The 25065-nt window shown below is 43.6% G+C and overlaps 1 protein-coding gene across 1 annotated transcript; it reads right to left on the reverse strand.

Annotated features, from left to right (window-relative positions):
* Positions 1–449: 449 nt before the first annotated feature.
* LOC115142709 (transketolase-like) lies at positions 450–23373 on the reverse strand. Its single transcript, XM_065001685.1, has 14 exons — positions 23038–23373; positions 20558–20675; positions 20155–20268; positions 19794–19891; positions 18282–18464; positions 17884–18002; positions 16872–17068; positions 16439–16603; positions 6309–6465; positions 4505–4635; positions 4250–4333; positions 3807–3900; positions 3141–3270; positions 450–1907 (listed from the first exon to the last, which is right to left on the reverse strand). The coding sequence occupies exons 1-14, from the start codon at positions 23142–23144 to the stop codon at positions 1727–1729; spliced, it is 1878 nt and encodes a 625-aa protein (XP_064857757.1). The 5' UTR covers positions 23145–23373; the 3' UTR covers positions 450–1726.
* Positions 23374–25065: the final 1692 nt, after the last annotated feature.

Below are 25065 nucleotides of genomic sequence, written 5' to 3' on the forward strand. Positions count from 1 at the left end.
AGATGTCTGATATTTTCAGACTAATACTGTCTGCTGATAGGATCTCAGCGTAAACATGGCGACCAATGGACCAACTCTACTCGGTCATCTGTCGGAATCTTTCACGATCAAATCTGGATACTCACTGTGGGTGTTGGTTCTGATCAAATCGAAATTGTACAGAATCAAAAATGAAGAGAAACCTGCTGCAATTCTAATCATATTCAAACGAACACTCTACAAATATATTAAAGTTTAACTTATTGTTTTATCTATTTAGAATTGATTTAGAATTAATTATCTCTATGGTCAATTATAATGATGTTATTCATTTTAGTCTTCCTTCATTTGATCATTATTCTAATAAAATGTTTTGCATAAGCAAATACTTACCCCAATGTGCCTTTTTCAATAGACACGCTATGATACATTTACATGCACACAGTCAAAGAAACACCCGGAAATAGTAGTGAACTCTCAAACTCAAATGCAGAGGGCTTTAATAGATGAAAGTATAAGGTACATACAAAAGTTCAAGTAACAAATGAGGTGTTTGTTTTAGCTTCACAGTTCAGATGTAACTGCATGCTCCCAACATCACCATGACCACAAGCACAGAGACAGTTTCTAAGCCAGGGCTGGGGTAAATTCCATTTAAATTTACATCCTGATATGACTGAATTTAATTGAAATGGAATTAACCCCAACCCCGCTCTAAGCCCTAGCTGGCCCTGTGTCCCTCTTCCTCACCTCCAGGTCCAACTGTTTGCTATAGTGGACATTATTTGCTCATAGAAAAATTATTGGTATGTTCAGACGGCTCGTTTTAACACACTGTTGGTTTGCTCATGCAGGTAAAAGGTGTTAATATGGAGTTAAATATGTGCCAAAAGCTTTTACGCACAACATTTTGGCAGTTATCTGACCCCATATGTGTTTATCTAGTCTACACCTGAGTTGTAGAGATAAAAGGACGTTTAAAACCAACATGTATGCTAACACAAGCTGTCCACTAACGTGTTTGGGTTGTGGTATAGAGAGACATATGGATCAAACTGTATGGATTTTTCACTTTCCTGATATTTGTAGCCCACATACATTTTCATTTGATCATCTTTTGTTTCTTTTTTTTTCCTTCTTGGACTACGTTTTACAAACATGACATTTTCCCGAGACGGTTGTCATGGAGACGACACTTACATTTCACTACCAGCTGCCCCACCCTGTCTTTAGAGTTACATCATCAGAACAATATAAAAGTATTCAAACAGCTGCTGGTTGTGTTTTGGTTGAACATATCAACTGGGAAGAGTTTTAAAAACACATGAGCATCAAATAAAGGTGCCTACATTGAGTCACAACATGTATAGTCTTTATTGCATTGTATGATTTGCAGAATGTCTACACCTGCCAGCCGAGTTTGACGACCTCTCACTTTAATTTCTGAAGTTGACCCCTTGACCCTGGCATTACCCATAATTACCAGGAAATGGGAGTAGGGTTGTGTGTGTATTGTATGCATGTGTGTGAGAGAAAAAAAGTGAAATGTGTAACTGTTACTTCAAAATGTACATACAGCACGAACTCACGTTACTTTAGTAAACACATAGGGGACGGGGCTTTCACAGTGAGGGGGTGGGTTTACCAGGCGTGGGTGGTGACATGGAACAATGTCTCTATTTTTCTCAGGGGTGGTAGAATGGGGGCTGGGCTGGGTGGGGCGTAGCTTATGCAGGAAGGGGTAGAGCTACTTGGCGTTGGCGGAGCCACTGAGCATCTTCCTGACGGCCTGGCAAATGGCTTCGCGGTCGATGCCGTAGATCTTGAGCAGCTCGCTGGGCTTGCCACTGCGCGGGACGTGGGTCACCGCCAGACGCTGCAGGGTGAAGCCCTGCTCATTCACCACCGCTGAGCATACTGCCTCCCCAGGCCACCTGAGGAACAGCAACATTAAATGAAATACATGAGAGTGAGAAGGTTAAGGAAGCATCTCTGCAAAAGGATTGGGGTCAATCCAATTTCATTAAGTCAATTTGAAATGACAGCAATCCTTCCCCCAGCTCTGATACACTCCCCAGGAGTAATTTAGAATGACATTGAGCTCAAACAGCTTTTTCCCCCCTCTAATAGTAAAGCTTTTTGATTCCAGATGATAAACTGATCCTAGATCTGTGCCTGGAGATGTCTAGCGGAGGTCACTCATTGGTCTTGAGATCTTGAAGATGAAGCCATTGGTCTATATCTGTCGCCGTACACTCCCTCGCCATCTTTCCCCACCATATTCTCACCCTCTCATTCTTTCACTCTCTCTTTTCTCTCCTGCTATCCCGACACTTAGAAAAAAGGTGCTATCTTGAACCTAAATGGGTTCTTTGGTGGCCCCCATAGGAGAACACTTTGCATAACTATTTTTGGTTTCAGTTAGAACCCTTTTTGGTCCCAGGTATAATCATTTTTGGTTCCATGTAGAACCCTCTGTGGGGAAAGGGTTCTACATGGAACTGAAAAGGGTTCTACCTGGGACCAAAATGGTTCTACATGGAACAAAAAATGCTTCTCGTAGGGGGACAGCTGAATAACCCGTTTGGAACCATTTTTCCTAAGAGTGCAGTCTCTCCCCCCTTAGGGGGCAGAGAGGGGGTTGCTACTGCTACACATCTTTGATCTAGGTCACAGAATCCCCATCGGCACACGCTCCACTAAGGAAATCTGACAGCACTCTGCCTCCCTGGCCTTCACACACTCACACACGCATGCACACAGACAATCTTCCTCCTCAGCAAACAAAATGCACCAGAACAGAATATGTCTTGCCCACGCCCACTATGAGAGCGCAAAACCCGCTATGCCTCTCAAGCTAATGAGAACATGCCACCGCATCATCTCTGAGCCAATGAGAGGATACCGTCTGTATAAATAAACAATGCAGAAAAACGACAGGTTGCCAGGTTGCAATATATACGGCTAAATGACATACAATTATTCTTGAGTGCCAGATTCTGGTGTAGCAGAAAGCCTCCTGACCAAGCATACCTCTGGCAACGGGTTTGAGCCCCATCTTTATAATTTTCCTGTCTACCCCCTCTGTGTCTATCTCCTTCTCTAACTTCCTGGTGTTCTAGCAAAAAATAGTACGTAAGGTCGGAACTCTGGTCGCGAAAAGCATACCTTCATAGTAGTGGTCCTCCACGGTGAGGATCCGGCCCCTGGTCTGGCGCGTGTGCTCAATGATGGTCTTGGAGTCCAGGGGTTTGATGGTGAATGGGTCGATCACCCTGATGAAGATCCTCTCTGGGAAAACAACAAGGTGGGAAACATAGTGTTTATCAACAGTAGTGTATAGGATTGGAAACTCCAAAGGTTTTCCAGAAATCCTGGTTAGAATATTCCTGGAATCAGAAGGGAAAATCTAGAATACTCCATGCAGGATTTATGGAAAACCTGGGAATTTTGGGAAAGTTGCCGTAATTGTGAAACCCCAAGTAGTGTGTTTCAATGGAGAAACGAGAACAAGATTCAAGCAACTATACAGAGAATGACATTAAAACCTTCAAACAACGAGGTTCAGATATAGAGAGGGATATAACTTTATAAACAGGATAAGCTTGAACATATAATTGAGAAAGGCCAACACTTATAGGATATAGAAGTTGTGCGCCAAAACTAATGAATGGATTGGATTCAATAGCAAATTCATTAACGCATGTTGCCAATATTAGAGCATGTAGAAAAGCGAGAATGGCCACAGCCAGGAATCATCAAATCACTATACAGTTCGGTTCTGGGTTCCAAGTATTTCTTCAAATCTGGCTGTAGTTGTACTGTACCTTTCTTGAGCATCTCAGCTGCAGCCAAGGCCTCATGTAGGGTGATCCCTGCTCCGATCACGGTCACCTTGTCCTCCGCGCTCTGGTACACCACCTGAGATGGACAGGGATGAGTTAACAACAAGGTTTCAGCACATCTCATAAAACACCTCATAAAGCTAGACTATTGAATGAGAGATTCATTGTTTATATTCCACTCAAAGACAACCCTCTCTGTGTTAATTTGAAGCCATTCAACCACTTGTACGGCATCCATAATAGGAACTCTTTCAGTTGTCAGACAATACTTCCTCAGTGAGGGAGTTCCTAATATGGATGCTGTAGAACTGATTAAACTAATCATCTAACTAATCAGCTCATGTCTGGAAGTAGGTGGAAATTTATGTGGTTTATCCAAGGCTGTGATAGCCTGTGTGGTTAATGTAATATAGAAAAGAGTTCACCTTAGCCTGTCCAACATGGAAGTCCTCGTTGCTGCTGTAGATGATCGGGTTCTCGGGGTGGCTGGTTCTGATGTAGCAAACACCCTTAGAAAAGAGAATGGAATACTATGGTCATACATTTGAGGGTTTGAACACAAAGCATACCCTCTGGTGTTGGGGCAGGGGCATAGGGAGATGCGCCAATGTTGGAGGGCCAATAACATGGCGTGAGGGGATAAGAACCAAAAGCATTTTGGTGGGAGGGATTATGAGTACCTTTGTGCTGGCGGCCAGCTCCACTGCCTTCTCAATAGAAACACCATCGCTGGGGTAGAAGATGGTTGCCATGGGGATGGCTCTAAACATGGCCAAGTCCTCTAGACCCATCTGAGACGGACCGTCCTCTCCTGGAACACTCAACTAGATTAATTTCCTTCCAAAATGTTGTAACGTAGAAAGAAAATACTATGTGTTGCTCTTTATTGAGATTTCCTGGTGCAAATCACATCCAGCCAAGACTCCAGGCAGGCTCAAGCAAAAGATTTCAAATATGATTTCAACCCAATATAAAGCTAAAGGCTAGGTGGACTGACATGCAGGTGTATAAGACAGGCAGACAGACAAGAATGCGGACAATAGGACAGACAGACAGTAGGACAGACGGACGTAGAGAGAGTGGCATGCAGTGTACCTGAGGGACTAACAGGAGAGGGGCATCAGGTCCCCTGGTGAAGGTGACAGCATCCAGGACAGACGGGGTCAGGGGGGGAGAGGGAGGTTAGGGGACCTCAGGGGGTGAAGGAGGTGAGGAGGAAAACACAGAAGTGGGGAAAAAGAAAGAGAGGAACTTGGATCAACCGCACGAGATGGACAGTCACGTTGGGAATTCAGTACCATTTGAGGGTGCTTTGACGTGAGGAGCCAATAGAAAGAGTGAAGAGAGTGAGAGAGGGGGTAGAGTCACTGGAGAAAGAGTGGGGTTGTGTGACTAATGTTCCCTCAATTCTTTGGTGGCACAGAGCAAATTTACAGTTTTAGACAGTAGCCATTAGGCTATTGTGGCTATTTCAGCATAATGTAAGCCTACCAACAAAACCAATGGGGCAAATCCTATTACATTTTCACATGGAAATAGCTTTTGATTTCTGTGATATAGCCTATGTGTGGTGTTCAATGCAGGCCTACATTGCATGAGACGTTTAAAAACATTTTTACATTATGAAGGGCTTGACATTCATGATTTTTTACTTGGTCTGTAACACCATGGGCCAAATAGGGGACTGTAAAACAGCATTTTATTGTGTTGTATGATACAAGAAACCACTTTACAAAATAAAAATGTATTATTATTACTATACAGAGAATTAGACAATGTAGGCTATCCCTCTGCATATTGACTTATTTGCATATTCAAGCCTGTCTCAAAATACAACATTGCTCCTTTTTATTAAGACATAAGATTTTTACCTGACTAACAATATAATTCTCCGTTGCGCTCTTGCTCTCCCTACAACAAAATCACAGACCAAATCTTGCAAAGTTGGATTTGTTTTGGTTTGTTGCATTGAAAAGGGGCTGATATAATGTTGATTCAATCACAGAAAAAACATTGATCTATAAAGTGAAAACTAACGGGGTGAACTCAGTGAAGTTCAATCTCTTGCGTCTCTGCGCAACCTGGCATTTCTGGCAGTCCTGGAGGAGGTGCACGACCACGCACACAGGCAGTTAATAGGGAACATTCGTTGAGGTGACCGAGATGGAAGAGGAAGTGAGACATCCCACTTGCTTCTTTTTTTCAGGTTCAATGAAAGTCAATTAACTAAGTAAACCAGACCCAGCTGCTATTGCGTTGTTGTTTATATGAGACACACCCAGTTAAGCAGACAGGAACATAATAGAATTTTTCAATGGTAAACGGCTTGAGTGAACTATCTTAATTTATCCACCATCTTTGGTGACAGGTTGCAGGTTGCAGTGTATGGGGGTGATGGTGGGTGGTTGTGGGAGTGGCGTGGAGTGGAGTGAGGATTTGGGAGTGTGCCCGGGGTTTGTTTGGGGGAGGGTCAGACAGACTCACCAATGGACAGGCCACAGTGGGAGCCACACAAGTTGATGTTGCTCTCTGAGATGGCAGCCATGCGGAGCTGGTCGTAGGCCCGGGTGAAGAAGGAGGCCAGGGTGCTGGCGTACACAACGTTCCTCTCACGGGCAGCGCAGCCAGTGGCAACACTCACCTAGAGGGAAAAGGAGAAGAGAGGAGTTACATCACAATATTCATCACACTATGGTGTGATGAAGGAAACATACAGGAACTCAAATCCTTCTGTTCACCTGATTTAGAATTCCTCACAATCAAATGTAGACCGCATTATCTTCCAAGAGAATTCTCTTCGATTATAATCACAGCCGTATATATCCCCGCCCAAGCAGACACATCGATGGCTCTGAACAAACTTTATTTAACTCTTTGCAAACTGGAAACCATTTATCCGGAGGCTGCATTCATTGTAGCTGGGGATTTTAACAAAGCTAATCTGAAAACAAGACTCCCTAAATTTTATCAGCATATCGATTGCGCAACCAGGGGTGGTAAAACCTTGGATCATTGTTACTCTAACTTCCGCGACGCATATAAGGCCCTGCCCCGCCCCCCTTTCGGAAAAGCTGACCACGACTCCATTTTGTTGATCCCTGCCTACAGGCAGAAACTTAAACAAGAGGCTCCCACGCTGAGGTCTGTCCAACGCTGGTCAGACCAAGCTGACTCCACACTCCAAGACTGCTTCCATCACGTGGACTGGGACATGTTTCGTATTGCGTCAGATGAAAATATTGACGAATACGCTGATTCGGTGTGCGAGTTCATTAGAACGTGCGTCGAAGATGTCGTTCCCATAGCAACGATAAAAACATTCCCAAACCAGAAACCGTGGATTGATGGCAGCATTCGCGTGAAACTGAAAGCGCGAACCACTGCTTTTAATCAGGGCAAGGTGTCTGGTAACATGTCCGAATATAAACAATGCAGCTATTCCCTCCGCAAGGCTATTAAACAAGCTAAGCGTCAGTACAGGGACAAAGTGGAATCTCAATTCAATGGCTCAGACACAAGAGGCATGTGGCAGGGTCTACAGTCAATCACGGACTACAAGAAGAAACCCAGCCCAGTCACGGACCAGGATGTCTTGCTCCCAGGCAGACTAAATAACTTTTTGCCCGCTTTGAGGACAATACAGTGCCACTGACACGGCCTGCAACGAAAACATGCGGTCTCTCCTTCACTGCAGCCGAGGTGAGTAAGACATTTAAACGTGTTAACCCTCGCAAGGCTGCAGGCCCAGACGGCATCCCCAGCCGCGCCTCAGAGCATGCGCAGACCAGCTGGCCGGTGTGTTTACGGACATATTCAATCAATCCCTATACCAGTCTGCTGTTCCCACATGCTTCAAGAGGGCCACCATTGTTCCTGTTCCCAAGAAAGCTAAGGTAACTGAGCTAAACGACTACCGCCCCGTAGCACTCACTTCCGTCATCATGAAGTGCTTTGAGAGACTAGTCAAGGACCATATCACCTCCACCCTACCTGACACCCTAGACCCACTCCAATTTGCTTACCGCCCAAATAGGTCCACAGACGATGCAATCTCAACCACACTGCACACTGCCCTAACCCACCTGGACAAGAGGAATACCTATGTGAGAATGCTGTTCATCGACTACAGCTCGGCATTCAACACCATAGTACCCTCCAAGCTCGTCATCAAGCTCGAGACCCTGGGTCTCGACCCCGCCCTGTGCAACTGGGTACTGGACTTCCTGTCGGGCCGCCCCCAGGTGGTGAGGGTAGGCAACAACATCTCCTCCCCGCTGATCCTCAACACGGGGGCCCCACAAGGGTGCGTTCTGAGCCCTCTCCTGTACTCCCTGTTCACCCACGACTGCGTGGCCACGCACGCCTCCAACTCAATCATCAAGTTTGCGGACGACACAACAGTGGTAGGCTTGATTACCAACAACGACGAGACGGCCTACAGGGAGGAGGTGAGGGCCCTCGGAGTGTGGTGTCAGGAAAATAACCTCACACTCAACGTCAACAAAACTAAGGAGATGATTGTGGACTTCAGGAAACAGCAGAGGGAACACCCCCTATCCACATCGATGGAACAGTAGTGGAGAGGGTAGCAAGTTTTAAGTTCCTCGGCATACACATCACAGACAAACTGAATTGGTCCACTCACACTGACAGCGTCGTGAAGAAGGCGCAGCAGCGCCTCTTCAACCTCAGGAGGCTGAAGAAATTCGGCTTGTCACCAAAAGCACTCACAAACTTCTACAGATGCACAATCGAGAGCATCCTGGCGGGCTGTATCACCGCCTGGTACGGCAACTGCTCCGCCCTCAACCGTAAGGCTCTCCAGAGGGTAGTGAGGTCTGCACAACGCATCACCGGGGGCAAACTACCTGCCCTCCAGGACACCTACACCACCCGATGTTACAGGAAGGCCATAAAGATCATCAAGGACATCAACCACCCGAACCACTGCCTGTTCACCCCGCTATCATCCAGAAGGCGAGGTCAGTACAGGTGCATCAAAGCTGGGACTGAGAGACTGAAAAACAGCTTCTATCTCAAGGCTATCAGACTGTTAAACAGCCACCATTGAGTGGCTGCTGCCAACACACTGTCATTGACACTGACCCAACTCCAGCCACTTTAATAATGGGAATTGATGGGAAATGATGTAAATATATCACTAGCCACTTTAAACAATGCTACCTTATATAATGTTACTTACCCTACATTATTCATCTCATATGCATACGTATATACTGTACTCTACATCATCGACTGCATCCTTATGTAATACATGTATCACTAGCCACTTTAACTATGCCACTTTGTTTACTTTGTCTACATACTCATCTCATATGTATATACTGTACTCGATACCATCTACTGTATGCTGCTCTGTACCATCACTCACTCATATATCCTTATGTACATATTCTTTATCCCCTTACACTGTGTATAAGACAGTAGTTTTAGAATTGTTAGTTAGATTACTTGTTGGTTATCACTGCATTGTCGGAACTAGAAGCACAAGCATTTCGCTACACTCGCATTAACATCTGCTAACTATGTGTATGTGACAAATAAAATTTGATTTGATTTGATTTGATTTGAACAGTGGCAGCTGGTGACTTTAGGGAGATTAATTACTGAGAATATTATTTTAATGAAGCTGATGGCAGAACAATATTTACTTCCAAGTAACCCTTCCAAGTAACCCTATTCCTTAAAAGGTGCAGTTATTATTTTGCGCACTATGTAGGGAATAGGGTGGCATTTAAGATGCAGAAATAGATTCAGAAAGACCATCCTCCTCTTCTTCCCTGAATGAGCCTCATCCGGAGCTCGGCAGTAAATCTAGTCCCAATTAATCCCCACAGGAACATGTAAATTCATCTCTATGGTGGTCCTGCAACTGCAGAGACATAGCATTGTAGGCTACTGTAGATAAATTAGCTTCAGCTGAAGGTGAGCGGAACCCAGAATCACATAGAACACTATTTATTCTATATCTATGACTTATTTTTTGTCCGCACTACAAACAACTATATTGGTCTGCTAATACAGGACTATTAAAGGGCCAGTGCACTAGGTTTGTGAGAAAAACAATATATACACCTACTCATTCAAGGGTTTTTCTTTATTATTATTTTTTTCTTTCTACATTGTATTACAATATTGAAGACATCAGAACTATTAAATAACACATATGGAATCATGTAGTAACCAAAAAAGTGTTAAACAAATCAAAATAGATTTTATATAAGAGATTCTTCAAAGTAGCCACCCTTTGCCTTGATGACAGCTTTGCACTGTAACGTCTGCTTCCAACTCACACTCTCAAACACATAGATCCCCTGAACGCAGATCACTCTCCAGATCCCAATCACCTGAATTCTGATCACACACCTGTATGTCATTATCACACACTATTTAGTTCAGATCTTTCCACACCATAATTGTGAGCAATAATTTGTTTTGTGACACACATCTAGTCTGAGCTCTGTGTTTCCCGTACTTTATCCTCCCATGTATGATAGTTTTTGCCTATTCCCTGCCTGTACTTTAGCCAGATTTCCTGTTATCAACCTATTGCCTGATGTCCTGGACAAAGTTACTTGCCTTTTCCCTGCCTGTACTGTTGTCTTTTTGAACCCTCTGTGTATGAATTTCTGCCTTCCCCTGGACCCAGCTACCTGCCTCCTCCTGTTGTCCTTTAAAACCAGTTATGCATTAGGGGGCGCTATTAAAAATGTTGGATGAAAAACGTTCCCGTTTTAAACAAGATATTTTGTCACAAAAAGATGCTTGACTATGCATATAATTGACAGCTTTGGAAAGAAAACACTCTGACGTTTCCAAAACTGCAAAGATATTGTCTGTGAGTGCCACAGAACTGATGTTACAGGCGAAACCCAGATAAAAATCCAACCAGGAAGTGCCGCATTTTTTAAAACCGTTACATGCCAATGACTCCTTATATGGCAGTGAATGAGCTACGAATGAGCTTACGTTTTCCACGTATTCCCCAAGGTGTCTACAGCATTGTGACGTCTTTTTAGGCATTTCCATTGGAGAATGGCTGTAAGGGACCATATATAGCATGTGGCCACATGGTGTCTCCCGCAGAAAATCTCGCGTAAAATACTGAGGTAGCCATTTTTCCAATCGCTTCTTATGAGATCCCAATTGCCTCGACGGATATATTGTCGAATATATATGTTTAAAAGACCTTGAGGATGGATCCTAAACAACGTTTGCCGTGTTTCTGTCGATATTATGGCCCTCCCACTGGGGAGCCAGGCTCAGCCAATCAGAGTAGGTTTTTCGCCACAAAAGGGCTTTATTACAGACAGAAATACTCCTCAGTTTCACCAGCTGTCTGGGTGGCTGGTCTCAGACGACCCCGCAGGTGAAGAAGCCGGATGTGGAGGTCCTGGGCTGGCGTGGTTACATGGTAGAGATAACTAACAGCTTCCCAATGCTCAAAGTGATTTTCAACGTGTGTTTTTAGTTTTTTTCTACCAATAGGTTCTCTCCTTCGTGAGGCATTTGAAAACCTTCTTGGTATGTGTAGTTGAATCTGTGTTTGAAATTCACTGTTCGACTGAGGGACCTTACAGATAATTGTATGTGTGAGGTACAGGGATGAGGTAGGTATTCAAAAATCATGTTAACACTATTATTGCACACAGAGTGAGTCCATGCAACTCAACATGTGACTTGGTAAGCACATTTCTACTCCTGAACTATTTCGACTTTCCATAACAAAGTGCTTGAATACTTATGAACTCAAGACATTTCAGCCCTTCATGTTTCATTCATCAAGTAAACATTTTGAAAAACATAATTCAACATTGACATTATGGGCTGTGTGTGTAGGCAAGTGACAAAAAGATCTATGTTTAATCCATTTTAACATCAGGCTTTAACACAACACAACGTGGACCATGGGTACGTAGACTTTCTAAAGGCACTGTATACCTTGTGAAAAGTGCCATGTGACTGCAAAAGACGCAGGTTGAAATGTCAATTGTCATCAAACAAATGGGACGTTTGATTGAAATTACAGGACAATCTGTTTGGTAAATGAGTAGTGTTTTAATTTGTTAATAAAGTGCGGCACGTGATGGTTTGGTTGCGAGATGTGGGATAAAGGGCCAAAAGGCAGACATGTGGTCACCCTAGACGGGAAAAAATACAAAGGGGTTAAGTGAGGTCTCCACGGGGACAATGACTTCTGAGCGAATCACAATCAAAATGAGGGGGTCACGCCTCCCAGAAACCCAGACCTACGCTATGTAAAAGTCAGTGAGAATTCAGTCAGTCCAAAAGCACACGAGTTTATGGTACCATATGGGAGGAATCAGCGGCGTGCTTCTCTCTCAGAAGTTGTAATTTCCTGTTTCATATCTCAAAAGCCCTCCCCGATCCCCCTGCTCTTCTCTTCACCGTGGCTGTCTAAACCTCTGAGTTGCCATTGGACTCCTTCCTATTCCATATCAGTACCCGATAGAAGTACTATTATCCAATTTCCTTCTGCCCCACATCTAACCTGGACAAAGAGGATAGCGCTCTTGCCATTGACATGATCATTATTCTCTTTCTTTGTGTGTCTCTGTCTCTTTCTCTCTTTCCTTGTGTGTCTCGGTCTCTTTCTCTCTATGTGATTGTTTGAACAGCAGATTGCCCCTTTAATGCCGTATTCAAATACGCATGACTCCAATGATGACATGAGTAACTGATAATCAATGAGGGACAATGCCTTCTATGGAAAACAATGAACGACGTGGAAGGTGTGTTCCACAACGTGCTAGCGGAGTGGAAATGACCTTCACAGAGTTGCATTGTCTTCCATGAAACGCATAGAGCCCGAGTTGATTATCCCTTTTATACTATGCCATGGCTATAATTTAAAACATTTGCTGCTGGAAATGTGTTCATTTGCAGGTAGAAATGTGTTCAACATCCACTGAAGCAGCTAGCAAGTTTACTAGATAGCTACAGCAGTTGCCTTGGTAACCAAACAAACAGACTTGCTAGTTTAACTAACCAAACCATCAGTCCTAGCTTGCTATTATAAGAATCGAATTCAACAATGCCAATAATGTTTTCAATTCGACTTTTTCTTTCAAAAGCAGCTCAAACGTAGAACATGTAAGAAATAACTATAGCCATTGAATTCTACCTTGCTGATATACCGTGCATTATTTAAGCAATAAGGCCTGAGGGGGATGTGGTATATGGCCAACATACCACGGCTAAGGGCTGTTCTTAAGCAAGGCGCAACACAGAGTGCCTGCATACAGCCCTTAGCCGTGGTATATTGGCCATATGCCACAAACCCCTAGGTGCCTTATCGCTATTATAAACTGGTTACCAACATAATTAGAGCAGTAAAAATACATGTTTTGTCATACCCGTGGTATATGGTCTGAGCTCGAACCATCCAGTTTATAAAGGGAAATAATGCACGCTCTAGAATGCACTTCAAGCAAATCCGAAACGAGTATTCAACCATGCCATACATAATGCAGTCATAAATAAGTCATAACATGAACAGCAGTACCTCTGATTCTCTCATTATTCTCTTATCAATATTAAAGATTCCCCATTAGACAATCTGTCTGTCTCATTTGAACCTGCCAATCTAACTTTATTCTGCACAATCATCTTTATAACAATGGTATTATCAGCCAGCAAGCCAGCGAGTCAGCCAGGCAGTGAGTCAGCCATCCATTCAGTCAGGGGCAGCAGGTAGCCTAGTGGTTAGAGCGTTGGGCCAGTAACCGAAAGGTTGCTAGATTAAATCCCCGAGCTGACAAGGTAAAAATCTGTCGTTCTGCCCCTGAAAAAGGCAGTTCACCCACTGTTCCTAGGCCGTCATTGTAAATAAGGATTTGTTTTTAACTGACTTGCCTAGTTAAATAAAATAAAATAAAAAAGTCAGTCATTGAGTTAGCCAGTCAACCAGGCAGCCAATTAGTCAGTCAGTCAGCCAGCCAACCATCCATCCGGTCAGTCAGTCAGTCAGTCACCCAACCAGTCAGTAAGACAGTCAGATCAGCCAGACGGCCACACCCACCCTCCTCACACTGATTCATATTTCACTTCACAGCTCAGCATAACTGTCATAACGGCTGTTCATCAAACACAGCCATGACCTGAACAGGCTGCCAGGCTGCCAGGCTGCTGCTGCAGGAGGAACCAGCACAGTAATACAGCCAGGCCTGAATGACAACTCTCCCAAAATGTTAATCTAAAGTCCGATTGCAATGAGAGGATAGGAATAGAGGGTAGGTAGCCTAGCAGTTAGAGTGCTGGGCCTGTAACTGAAAGGTCACTGGTTCAAATCCTCAAGACGACAAACCAGCCAGCTGTGCGGAGGGAGGAAGCATGGTGGATGGAGGAAGCGTGGTGAGGCATTGGAGGAGGAAGCACAGCGGAGGGAGAATGTAGGAGAGAGGATGCTTGGCATGGTGTATTGTAAGTGGGTCATGTCTCTCTCTCCAGCGTTACATTATGGATGGACCAACATCCATTATTCATCAGGCCAACCTCTGTAACACTGAGAGAGAGAAGTTTTTATTCAGCTAATCAGACCTGAGAGAGGCGGAATTCGCTCAACGAGTCAGTGGTCTGAACAGAAGTAAAGAGGCATTTTGTTATAGCAAATCAGCATCAGCAAAATTTGTGACAGGCAGAGCAAGGGTTCAAATACTATTTGAGATCATTTCAAATACTTTATCTGTGCTTGATTGAGCTTGTCTGGCTTAATGGGCCAATAGATTCATCCAGAAACTGTAAAGCCCCACCATTTGGCACTTAAAACAGGCTAGAGACAAAATGCTCAAAGTATCCTAAAGATTTCAAATAGTATTTGAACCCAGGTCTAGGGACAGGGCATTCGGTTGAGCATCAGCGAGAGAGACAGAGGCAGAGGAGAGAGGACAGCTAAGCTGAGCCACGAAATGCTGCTGCAATGTTTTAACAATGCTGAATAGATTTTTTTTAAACCAAAAGTATAATTTAGAAGTAATTTTAAAACAGGTTGGCTTTTAAAGCTTGGTTTAGTTAGAAAGACTGTTGTCTGGGTTTATAGAATGGTCATAATTGGCTCCGTATACAGTACCAGTCAAAGTTTGGACACACCTACTCATTCCGGGGTTTTTACTATTTTCTACATTGTAGAATAATAGTGAAGACATCCAAACTATGAAATAACACATGGAATCATGTAGTAACCAAAAAAGTGTTAAACAAATCAAAATATATCTTATATTTGAGATTCTTCAAAGTAACCACACTTTGCCTTGATGACAGCTTTGTACACTCTTGGCATTCTCTCAACCAGCTTCATGAGGTAGTCACCTGGAATGCATTTCAATTAACAGGTGTGCTTTGTTAAAAGTTAATTTGTCAAATTTCTTTCCTTTCCTTCTAACGACAGCTAAAAAAACAGCTAAAATAAGCAAATAGAAACAGCAGTCTATCATTACTTTAAGACATGAAGGTCAGTCAATCCGTTAATTGTAAAGAGCTTTGAAAGTTACTTCAAGTAACTGGCTCTCATGAGGACCACAACAGGTAAGGAAGACCCAGAGTTACCTCTGCTGCAGAGGATAAGTTCATTAGAGTTACCAGCCTCAGAAATTGCAGCCCAAATAAATGCTTCACAGAGTTCAAGTAACAGACACATCTCAACATCAGCGTGAATCAGGCCTTTATGGTCAAATTTCTGCACAAATAAGAAGAAGAGACTTGGGCCAAGAAACACGAGCAATGGACATTCGACTGGTAGAAATATGTCCTTTGGTTTGATGAGTCCAAATTTCAGATTTTTGGTTCTAACCGCCATGTCTTTGTGAGACGCAGAGTAGGTGAACGGTTGAGCTCCGCAAGTGTGGTTCCCACCATGAAGCATGGAGGAGGAGGTGTGATGGTGTGGGGGTGCTTTGCTGGTGACACTGTCAGTGATTTGTTTCGAATTCAAGGCACACTCAACCAGCATGGCTACAACAGCATTCTGCAGCGATAAGCCATCCCATGTGATTGGCGCTTAGTGGGACTATCATTTGTTTTTCAACATGACAATGACCCAACACACATACAGGCTGTGTGAGGGCTATTTGACCAAGAAGGAGAGTTATGGAGGCCTGCATCAGATGACCTGGCCTCCACAATCACCCGACCTCAACCCAATTGAGATGGTTTGGGATTAGTTAGACCGCAGAGTGAAGGAAAAGCAGCCAACAAGTGCTCAGCATATGTGAGAACTCCTTCAAGATTTTTGGAAAAGCATTCCAGGTGAAGCTGGTTTAGAGAATGCCAAGAATGTGCAAAGCTGTCATCAAGGCAAAGGGTGGCTACTTTGAAGAATCTCAAATATAAAATAGATTTTGAGTTGTTTAACACTTTTTTTGATTACTACATGATTCCATATGTGTTATTTAATAGTTTTGATGTCTTCAGTATTATTATACAATGTAGAAAATAGTAAAAAATTAAGAAAAACCCTTGAATGATTAGATGTATCCAAACTTTTAACTGGTACTGTATGTGATAAAGAGAAAATCAATTAAAACTCAATAGGGTTAAGGTCTGAGTAAGGGTTAGGGTTAGGGTTAATTTCATACCATGTTCTGCTGCGCAATGTAGCACTCAACAAAGCGGTTGGGGTGTTCGTTCTTGAAGATCTCTGAGTAAGTGAAGTTGTTGGTGTCTCCATCCAGGACCACCACGCGCTCATTATAACGGCCCAACTTAGCCAGGGCCATGCCATAGGCCTTCCTGGTGGAAATCTGTTGAGAAATACAACCAGTCAATCAACAAATCAACGAATCAATCAACCAGTCAGTCATGAATAAGTAAATTTTTCTGCCTGTTTGTTCATGTATCATTATACCACCTTCTCTCTGACAGTAGTCAATCTAAGGTGTGAGTGACTGCTTCTATTATGATATAATGTTTGCGACTATAGGGTGAGCCCCAGTGGAGTCCATATTCCTGGGATAATTTGTACAACCACATATGTACAGTATATGGTGAGATGCATGTACTGTATGTTACCTTCTCTCCCTGCTTGTAGGCGGGTGCGCTGGGCATGCGGACGTTGCGCAGGCTGACTGGCGGGGCATCCTCTACGGGCGTGGTGGGGTACAGGCGCTTGCTGCTGTTCAAGATGCGCGCCTGCAGATCCTTCACGACTCCCTCAGCCATGTCCTTGGACAGGGGCTTGGCATGCCAGCCCATCTTATCTTCCACAGCTGGTAAATGCAGACAGACATAATATTAGAATACACACATGCTGTATACACAGCGGTGGTGTAAAGTACTTTAAGTAAAAATACTTTAAAGTAGTACTTAAATTGTTTTGGGGGGGTATCTGTAGTTTACTTTACCATTTATATTTTTGACTACTTTTACTTCACTACATTCTTTAAGCAAATATTTTACAAATTACTCCATACATTTTCCTTGTCAGCCAAAGTACTCATAGTCTAATTCAAGCACTTATCAACCGAACATCCCTGGTCATCCCTACTGCCTCTGATCTGGAAGACTCACTAAACACACATGCTTCATTTTAAATGATGTCTGAATGTCGGAGTGTGCCTGTGGCTTTCCGTAAATTAACAATACAAGAAAATGGTGCCATCTGGATGCTAAATATAAGGAATTTAAAATGTATTATACTTTAATCTTTGATATCTAAGTATATTTTAAACCAAACTCTTTTAGACTTTTCCTCAAGTAGAATTTTACTGGGTGACTTTTACTTTTACTTGAGTCATTTTCTATTAAGGTATTTTTACTTTTACTCAAGTACTGTATGACAGTTGGGTACTTTTTCCACCACTGATACACAGTAACATTTGAATGGGTATTTAGGCCCAGGGGTTTTAGCCTGACGATGTGATCTCCTGACGGGGAAAACCCCCAGACCTGGAGTCAGGTCACATGGTCAGGAAAAATCAATGGCCCAACACCTTATATACTTTACACACCATACTGAGAGGTTAGCCCATTAACAGGTATGAGTGATAGGATGTAGCCAATAGCCATACGAGGGTGAGAGTACCTGGGATTCCCTTGCCCTTGGTGGTCTTGGCGATAATGGCAGTGGGCTGGTGACGAGCCTGGCTCAGAGCCTTACACAGCTCCTCCACACTGTGCCCATCCACGATGATGGCATGCCAACTGTAGACAGCAACACTCACGTCAGAAAATGTGTGTGCCTTCACACATTCATAGACTTTCTCTCGCTGTCATTACATTGACAAATAGGATCTCTACCTCTCTTACTCACTCTGTCCTTCTCACTCGTGAACCCACTTTCACACACACACACACACACACACACACACACACACACACACACACACACACACACACACACACACACACACACACACACACACACACACACACACACACACACACACACACACACACACAACACACACACACACACCTCGCCCAAAGCGTTTCTGGTACTTCTCCACGTGGTGCTGCAGGGGCGCTGGGTCGGTCTGGCCCAGGCGGTTGATATCCAAGATGGCCACCAGGTTGTCCAGCTGGTAGTAAGAGGCAAAGGACATGGCTTCCCACACTGCCCCCTCAGACAGCTCCCCATCCCCCAGAAGGCAGAACACATGGTAGCTTGGCAAGAGAGAGGGATGGGGGGGTGAGACAGGGGTGTGTGTGTGTGTGTGTGTGTGCCGTGTGTGTGTGCCGTGTGCCGTGTGTGCGCATATGCGCGTGTATACACTCTTAGAATGTTTTTTTTACAAAAGGGTTCTTCAGCTGTCCCCATAGAACCCTTTTATGGGTTTCGTGTAGAATCCTTTTGGGTTCCATTTAGAACCCTCTGTGGAAAAGGTTATACATGGAACCAAAAATTGTTCTACCTGGAACCAAAAAGGGTTCTTCAAAGGGTTCTCCTGTGGGGACAGCCGAAGGACCCTTTTAGGTTCTAGATAGTACCTTTTTTAAACAGTGTAGATTCAAGAAGTGGTAAGATCAAATTATCATTCTACCCAACACCAAATAGTGCTCTATGAAACCTTTCAAGTCAAATTCATCCATTTCCCCTGAAGTGACAGAACGGATTGAACACCCCCTGGGAATTGTGAAAGCCCTCTCCCACAACGGGAAATTGGTAACCTTTACCTCTCCCTTTATCCCACTTACTGCATTCCCTCACATCTACACTGACTGAGGCTTCTAGCCACACAGACTCCTTTGAACAAAGCAAATGCTCATATTTTAATCAAATGGCCTGATAATCTGCTTATGTCATCATTTTCAACCACCACCCACACAAAATCCTCCTCTAGCACAAATCTATCCAGGGCAGGGCATATTTTCAGGACTGGCAATATCCACATTCCACATATCAGAGATCCGCATTCCTCATTCTGAGACAAAACCTGAATTAGACTGGGGAATGTGAGTCTGATTTTGAACAATAGACTGAGTGATGAATACTAATGTAAAGTCTGAATTGGATTCTGAGACAGAATCTGTCTGGATGGTAAAAATAACTGAGTTGTGGCCGCAGGGGCTGTGGTTATTAGAGCAGAAGAATCGTAAGAGCAGAGCATGCAGATACTGCACACCCAGAGGACCTTAGAAACCCTCACAGTGCCCTAAAGAACTCTAAAATAGCTCACTATGCTCTAAAGAGCTCTAAAATATCTCACTATGCTCTAAGAAGCTCTAAAATATCTCACTATGCTCCAAAGAGCTCTAAAATACCTCACTATGCTCTAAAGAGCATTAAAATACATCATTATTCTCCAAAGAGCTCTAAAATACCTCACTGTGCTCTAAAGAGCTCTAAAATAACACACTATGCTCTAAAGAGCTCTAAAATACATCACTATGCCCTAAGAGTTCTAAAATACCTCATTATGTATTTGAGTCCATACTTAACACTTTAGAATTCAGAGGCCTGCAAAGACCACAAATATGTATGTGAACTCCTACCTGGACTTGTCAAAGTACTTCCCGGTGTAGGCCATCCCACAGGCTACACCCAGACCCTGGCCCAGAGAGCCAGTGACCACATCCACAAACTGTTGCTTCTGAAACTCCAACACATACACAGGAACAGGACTGTTACTATCACCACAGAGAGCAAGGATGTGTTGAGTAGGTTATAAAACGTTAAGCTATTATTATAGGTTACAAGTTATCAACGTTCAGTGAGGTACTACCTGAACTTGTCCAAGAAGAGCACACATTTCCATTTTCAGTTTTGCTACAGTGCTAACTGCTAGGCTATTAAAGGTGAGGTGTGCGCTAACCTTTAGGTTAGCAAAGGTGATGTGTAGTAGTTATCACTCACAGGTGTGGGGTGTCCCTCCAGGTTGGACTCCACCTGGCACAGAGAGAGCAGCTCACTCTCCTTCAGGAAACCAGTTTCTGTCCACATGGAGTACAGGGCCGGTGCAGAATGACCCTAAGGAGAGGAAAACCCATGTTACTCTAATACAACCCAAGACATAACCACGTAACTATTTCACAACCAGGGAGTGTAAAATACATTGCTTCTTATGACTGTTGCCATATCACATGACAATCGCACACCAGCTGTAACACAAGTGTATCACGGAAGCAGATCCTGACCGTTATGTGACCTTTACCCAACCAAAACAGTGGAGGTGAGCTGGAGGATCTCACAACATGGATCTGACAATAACAGTAATAGAACGCAACAATAGTGTTCTATTTAATTCCAATAGTCTCACCTTCGACAGGATGAAGCGGTCATTGTTGATGTTCTTGGGGTCCTCTGCGCGGTACTTCATTGTGTTGAAGAACAGAACAGACATGATCTCTGCAACGCTGCAGCATGATGTGGGATATCTGGGAGACAAGGAGTACACGCTTAGGAAAAAGGTTTCAAAAAGGGTTCTTTGGTTGTCGCCATAGGAAAAACCTGTTTGGTTCCAGGTAGAACTCTTTGGGTTCCATGTAGAGCCATCTGTGGAAAAAGTTCTACATGGAACCAAGAGTTCTACCTGGAATCAAAAGGGTTCTACCTGGATCCAAAAAGGGTTATTCAAAGGGTTTTCCTATTGGACCATTTTAGGTTATAGGTTATGTCTTTTCTAAGAGTGTATGAGCAGGGAGGGATGTTACTGACAGGTGTTCACATAGCAGACAGTATCATAGACACGCACGCACGCACACACGCACACACACACACACACACACACACACACACACACACACACACACACACACACACACACACACACACACACACACACACACACACACACACAGAACAGAAATATCACTTTACAATCTCAAAATCACTCCGAATTTAATCAGAGTCTAACTGGATTTTAAGTGGCACAGTCTAAAATCTGAGCTCGCCAAAGAATTCTATGGCACCATGGGGAAACATGGGTAATAATAATTAGAGTGGAATAGTTCATCCAAAATACTGATGAGGGGGCCATGCTCTAACCGAGGTGCCCCATTGGCTCCCTCTTTTTCCCAATTACAGTGATGTCACGATGGGTGACTGGGGAGAAATGTGGACCATTTTGGAAATAGCACGAGTCAGAGAGCCAGTTAGTCAATCAGTCAGAGGGCGCCATTTGGAATCACATTCATCACCGGGCTTATAACCTTGTGGTCGTTACTAGTTACCTAAGCCACAAGGTCATTTCTACAATTTATCTTCTTAAAATGGGATTTGAACCCTAACCTTAACCCTAATGCCTAACCCTAACCTTAACCCTAATGCCTAACCCTAACCTTAACCCTAATGCCTAACCCTAACCTAAAAATAAGACAAAAAAGCTTTTATTTTATGTTCATTTTTACGCTACAGCATATTTTGACTTTGTATCTAGTGGAAACCTTTGTAACATTTAGCTCCCATTTCCAGTCGGCGATTTAAGTAAGATGCTCTAAAAACGTAATAAAACTTACAAATTCTGGCAAGGACCCTACCCTAAATTGGTAGAGGGGTTTTTCTCCAATCACCAATCGCATGGCAGTTGCTTATTTTCTAGGCTTGCGCACTTAGTCTATTTGTGGATGGTTTGTGTATAGGCTATGGTCGAATGATGGAGCCATGATGGAATTCATGGGTGCTGGAGTTTGTGTTTGAGCAATAAATGATGATTGATAGCCTTTCTCAAATAAACGTGTGATTTCTTCACAAAAATCACAATGAAATATGTTCTTTACAGAATTACCCAACGTGCGCACTTGTTTGTGCATGGGCTCTCTATTTAATACAATAATTACACTCTAGCCTAGTAATAAACTTCAATTGGATGTTCACACTAAGAGTAATTGCGGAGTAATTATTAATAATATTTAATGACCAATATTCCCCCCCATCTAAATCAACGAAGATGGCGGAGCGCACATCCCAGCCAGGGTTATCTCCATGCGCTTTGTCTCGTGCCAACAACTGACGCGCAAGCTCCGAGGGCTCCTCCATCGCTTACCTGCCTGCGGTCAGACAAATGAAGACGCGCTATTCTTTTCCCCAGATACAGGAGTTAATTTCAGACACTACAGCAAAATGTATCCTTTCATGTTGTTCACAATGGAACATTTTCTAATATCGAAAAAAACGAAATAATCTCATGTTGAGCCACAATGGCCATACATCAATCTTGCTCAATAGAATAAACAAAATAATCCGTAAATTGTTCAAGAATACAGCGTTCTACAATTAAACTATATAAACAGATGACCTAACTACAAGCTACTGTATGTCTATATAAAAATCAATACATACAGATGTTGAGGAAAATATAAACTTTTAATGTTATTGTTACGGAAAGTCTTTATGGTTTTGATCTGCATCACATATGTGTAGTGACTCACAGCATCAGATGGTAACATGGGGTAACCAACCATTGCTGACACAAAAAAAGCAACATTTTGTAAAAAATGTGGTATGTGGATGATGGTCCTGCTTAGACAAACAAACTATGAAGGGATATAAGCGGCTACCGTCTACCCCAGGGGGCTAGTTACCCCAGTTACCCTACATTTCGTCTTCAACTCAGTTACATTTTTCCATAGCTCACATGAGAGCAAAAAGAAAACATGCTGTTTCATTTTGTATTCTACATGGGTGTGCATGTGTACCTGTGTGTATGAAGGAGTCTTTATACACTCTTCCCTAGATTTACGACTGTGTGTATGTGTGTGTGTGTGTGTGTCTGTGTCAGTTTGAGTTAAAGGGTCTTACCCGCTGCCGGCAGCAGTGGTAGCCTTGATGCAGTTTATTCGGAGGCGGTTGGCGATGTTCCTGAGTGCCTGCACCGTCTGCTGGTCGGGTTTGTGGTAGTCCTCCATGAAGGCAAAATGTCTAAGCACCAAAAGCACCAGGAACGTGAACTAGACTGCACAGAGGCTGTGTGTGAGTGAGGGTTGGCAGAGGGAGCCCTGCTTGTGTATATGCGTGGCAGAGAGAAGAGGTGGAGAAAGGGGGAGAGGCAGGATTTATCCCTGGCACGTGTACACAGGAGGAGGAGGATGGGACTAGCGGTGTGGGACGGGTCTGAATACAGAGGTCAAATCGCACTCTATGCTGGCTAGGACTGCATGCGAGTGTGCAAGGAGTGTGTTAGGGGTGTGTGTGTCTGAGAAAGAGAGAGAGAGAGAGAGAGAGAGAGAGAGAGAGAGAGAGTGAGCGAGAGAGAGAGAGAGAGAGAGAGAAAAGGGGGGGGGGGGGGTCTGCCCACAGAAAGGGGGACCCGGGAAGCATCTGCCCACAGTTAAAGCGTCTGCCCACAATTGTCTTTGGCTTTAGTGTCTAAACTCATTACCAGATTTGGGATTTGTGAGTCTTGTCCTTTATTCCTGTTTACCTCGTGCGTGACTTCGTGAACATGGCTTTGTTTTGTGTGTGTGTGAGAGAGAGGGGTATTGTATAGAGAGGAAGTGAGATCATTTAAGTGGCTTGCCAAGGTTTAATTTGTTTAATCCTAAACCTACAAAGGCTTTTAGCGAGAAAGAGATAGAGAAAGAGCATACACACAAGAAAGAGAGAGAGATCATTTTTACCCCTTCATTGGCAGAGAGAGAGAGGGGGAATGAAAGAGCATGAGAGAGAGTAAGTGAGTTTGAGACAAAGGAAGAGAGACTGAGTGAGTTAGAGACAGTGTGAGAGAGTACGTGAGTTAGAGACAGGGTGAGAGAGAGTAAGTGAGTTAGAGACATAGTGAGAGAGAGAGTAAGTGAGTTCAAGACAGAGTGAGTGAGTTAGAGAGAGAGAGACTCAGTGAGTTAGAGACAGAGTGAGAGAGTAAGTGAATTAGAGACAAGAGTGAGAGAGAGTGAGTTAGAGACAGAGTGAGAGAGAGTAAGTGAGTTAGAGACAGAAGTGCTTTTCTTGATTTTTTGGGAGGGAGGGGAAGAGAGAGAAAGAGTGAGTATGCGCGACAGTGACAAAGAAAGGGAGAGAAAGAGAGGGAGGGAGGGAGGGAGGGAAGGAGTGAGAGAGAAAGAGAGGGAGAGAAAGTGTTGTTTTGGGAGGGAGGGGTGTTGGAGATCAGGTGAGGGGATTATTTAAGATGTTTAACCAAGAGCTACTCCTCAACACATCCATGTAGCAAAATCTCATGGAACTAATGACCAAATCATCTGGACGGTGCTACCCCAGCCAGTAACCCTCTCTATCAGATTATCCAGTGTGTTTGTAGTCAATGCAGTAGTGATGCAGTTGTCACAGGTTTCCACTGTGGAGAATGTCAATTAAACTCTTCATTGTTGAGGAAGAGCTTGTAAGTAAGCATTTCACTGTAGCGATGGTTTACACCTGTTGCTGTTTTTCTGTTTTTCCACCCTATCACGTGCTTTTTCAGCGTCTATTGATACTGCCACTTTTGGAGCATTGAAGTTTTTGGTATGATGGATTACGCTGAAAAAACCCCAGCAGAGATTGCCTGGAGATCCTGTTTGATCTGAGTGAATTACCTTTTGTTTTAATGTTTCTATGCGAAAAGCCTATGTAACGAATGTGAAACGGCTAGCTTAGTTAGCGGTGCGCGCTAAATAGCGTTTCAATCGGTGACGTCACTTGCTCTGTGACCTTGAAAAGCCGCGGCTTTTGTGGAGTGATGGGTAACGATGCTTCGTGGGTGACTGTTGTTGATGTGTGCAGAGGGTCCCTGGTTCGCGCCCGGGTATGGGCGAGGGGACGGTCCAAAGTTATACTGTTACACCTATACCTTAGCAATGATTTTATAATCCACATTCAAGAGTGAAACTGAGC

Source organism: Oncorhynchus nerka, linkage group LG15, assembly GCF_034236695.1.
Source record: "Oncorhynchus nerka isolate Pitt River linkage group LG15, Oner_Uvic_2.0, whole genome shotgun sequence".
Lineage (NCBI taxonomy): Eukaryota > Metazoa > Chordata > Actinopteri > Salmoniformes > Salmonidae > Oncorhynchus > Oncorhynchus nerka.

Coding starts and splice junctions, on each gene's coding strand:
- LOC115142709 (XM_065001685.1), bottom strand. CDS start 23,144: ATGGAGGACTACCACAAACCCGACCAGCAGACGGTGCAGGCACTCAGG. Junction 20,676..23,037: donor ACCACTGCTGCCGGCAGCGG/GTAAGACCCTTT, acceptor CTTGTCTCCCAG/ATATCCCACATCATGCTGCA. Junction 20,269..20,557: donor ACCGCTTCATCCTGTCGAAG/GTGAGACTATTG, acceptor TCCTCTCCTTAG/GGTCATTCTGCACCGGCCCT.